At 37.7% G+C, this 3050-nt stretch overlaps 1 protein-coding gene across 1 annotated transcript; it reads right to left on the bottom strand.

The window, feature by feature from the left end:
* Positions 1-1262: 1262 nt before the first annotated feature.
* LOC110919991 (ATP-dependent DNA helicase PIF1-like) lies at positions 1263-2679 on the bottom strand. Its single transcript, XM_022164236.1, has 3 exons — positions 1929-2679; positions 1831-1843; positions 1263-1713 (listed from the first exon to the last, which is right to left on the bottom strand). The coding sequence occupies exons 1-3, from the start codon at positions 2677-2679 to the stop codon at positions 1263-1265; spliced, it is 1215 nt and encodes a 404-aa protein (XP_022019928.1).
* Positions 2680-3050: the final 371 nt, after the last annotated feature.

Raw genomic sequence — 3050 nt, 5'->3', positions numbered from 1 at the left:
CAACAAGAACCAGCCAAAATCGCCCCCAATGTTCAGAGAAAACGTCCAATGATGAGATATGTGAAAAGACACATCAAAAACGGTTTTAATGAGGCAGTTACGCATCTGTCAGTCACCTCCACCGTAAATTACGGTGGACATCAAGTTGTTACGGTGATATGCTACTGTAGTACGGCGGAAGAATGCAAGTTTCAGGGCCACCGTAAATTACGGTGGCCACCGTAATTTACGGTGAAGCCCTGATTCTTGGGTTTTGTTTCTTCTTTCATTCTATGCATGACCCGTTCATCTCCAAACCGTCCAAAGCAGCGTTTTAACCCTTTTAAGCTCCCGAACTGCACCTGAAACATAAGCAACCATAGTTTTCTAATTCAAGATAATTACGCGATCAAATGAGGGATAAAATAGTCTTTTAACATCATTAAGGGTTGTCCCATGGACCACCCGTCACATCCCCACACTTAATCGTTGCTTGTCCCAAGCAACTCATCAAACCATTTTTAAAACAAGCGATCAACATAAATCAAACGCAAACATGCAATCCTTTTACTACCCCTTTTCTTAACACCCAAAATAATGCACCCCTCGCTATGTCTCTCCTCTCGGCAACAAGTAAGCACTAGCAACTATAAGCTAGACACACAAAAGGCGAACGAGTGGGTCACAACTATAAGCTTGTACCTAAATCGGCTCTCCTCCTATAAGTGTCAAATATGAATGAAAATCAAAGGGAATTTAAGGTTGTAACAAGGCTAGGCGAATGGGTAGGAAATGGAATATATATGAAGTAGTGAAAACTTAACCCGGTCTTTTATTACACAACTGAAACAAACTACAAATACCAAACTTAACTACTATGTACAAGGTAATGCAGCATCAATCTTTTTCTTTTTCTTTTGCTTTTTCCATTTTCTTTGTTTTTTTTTCATTTTTTTTCTAACAATTTTCATCATAACATCAAATGTATCTACAAAACACTACAACTACTACTAACACTATAAGACCGGATTAAGTTGGGTAACTTTTAGGAACTAGCTAAGGGCAACAATCGATAGGCCTTAAGGCACAAAATGGGCAACTAAATGTCCAAACCCCCGCCCCTCTCGCAACCAAGCTCATATATATAGTTCACTAGGTTATCACCCGGGAATGCTTCCCGGGCTAGAGAAAGTTATTAATTTACTTATTATTTATGAGCAATACATACTTAAAATGATAATAAATAAGTGACATGTTAATGGAATAAAAAATAACAGTTTACATTATAAGCTACCAAAGACTTCTTTATAGACAACATTAGACGTCTTATTTGTTGGTTTTTCATCGGCATCGAATATCAATATTTTAACTCCTTCTCTGGTCTTGACCCTTGATAATGCAACGTACAACTGACCATGAGTGAACACAGGATCTTTCAAATACAGACCAACTTTTGATAAGGATTGTCCTTGACTCTTGTTAATTGTCATGGCAAAACAAACTGATAGAGGAAATTGTCTTCGTTGGAATTTGAATGGTATTTTTTTGTCGGACGGAATCATATTAAGCCTTGGAATAAAAACTCTTGTGCCGATATTACCGCCAGATATAACTTCAGCTTCTATTACTCGTTTTCCTAGAAAAGTAATTTTTAGCCTTGTACCGTTACATAAACCTTTCTGTTGATCGATATTGCGGAGAAGCATAACATGAACACCAACTTTAAGAACTAATCTATGATTAGGCAAACCAGAAATCTTAAGAGCATTCAAATTTTCTGTTGAGTATAAACCTTCTTGAAAGGAATCAAGCATTTGTTCAGTTTAACATATGCTATCGGAACTCAAATACTCTTTAGCATCACCTAGAAATAACGAAAGCAATCGATCATTAATTTCATGAACCACGTCATTTTTTGGTGCTAGAATTGCTCGCTCAGAAAAAAAAACCAGGATTCCAAAATTGTTCCATAATTGAAGGATAGACGAAATCAATTAAGCTTTGTATTGGATCATAATTATCGGTGATTAATAGATCACCGGGTATCTGAATAATTGCTTCACCATCGTTATCATCTCCCAACTTACCTTCACCAATATCAAGTAGCCATTTCGCAAAATCCCTGATAGAGTCCATATCAGAACTATCAGCTCCAATTGTTAGGCGCATGTTTTTAGTCAACCTTAACAGTTTGCACTTTGACCATATATATGAAGAGCTTAAAGACGCACAAACGATTTGTTGTCTAGTACCATTAGGAATAACTGGTAGGATTTGTCTAAAGTCACCGCCGAATACAAAAACTTTCCCTCCAAACGGAACATCAGATCGAATACCCCTACCGTCAGAAAATACGTCAGACATCGTCCTATCTAAAGCTTCAAAGGCATGTTTATGGACCATCGGTGCTTCGTCCCATATGATCAATTGAGTTTCCTTTAATAAAATGGCGATATCACTATTTGGCTTAATATGACACATGGAATCTTCAGTGAGATTAATTGGGATATGGAAGCAAGAATGGGCTGTCCTTCCACGAGGAAGTAATAACGAAGCAATACCACTTGAAGCAACATTTAAAACTATCTCACCTCTACATCGAACTGCTGAAGCCAAAGTCTTCCATAAGAACGTTTTTCCAGTTCCACCGTAACCATAGACGAAAAATAACCCTCCTTTACGGCTTGCAACTGCTGCCATTATTTCGTCAAAAACAGCTCGTTGTTCATCTGTCAGACATTAATGCAACTTATTAAACTCAGTTTGTACTTCATCTACGTCATGTGATAGCTCTTCATTGATTAGACGATTAGTAGCATCACGTAACGAATCATCATCAGGAAAAGGCATCGTGTTAAATCCTCGTAACGACGAACCATTAGAAACTAAATAGTTTTCAATTTCCAACAAAGGGTATGTTTGGCAAAAGTAGCTGGTGGCTGGTAGCTAAAAGCTGGAAACTGGTAGCTGGTGGCTGGAAGCTGGTAGCTGTAGCTGGTAGCTAGTAGCTGTAGTTTTTTAGATATATTTGGTGTTTGGTAGAGTAGCTGTAGCATTTAATAAAATGTATA

The sequence above is a fragment of the Helianthus annuus genome, chromosome 16, assembly GCF_002127325.2.
Source record: "Helianthus annuus cultivar XRQ/B chromosome 16, HanXRQr2.0-SUNRISE, whole genome shotgun sequence".
NCBI classification, from domain to species: Eukaryota; Viridiplantae; Streptophyta; class Magnoliopsida; order Asterales; family Asteraceae; genus Helianthus; species Helianthus annuus.
The sequence above is the reverse complement of the archived record's forward strand: the minus strand, read 5'-3'. Positions and strand labels throughout refer to the sequence as shown.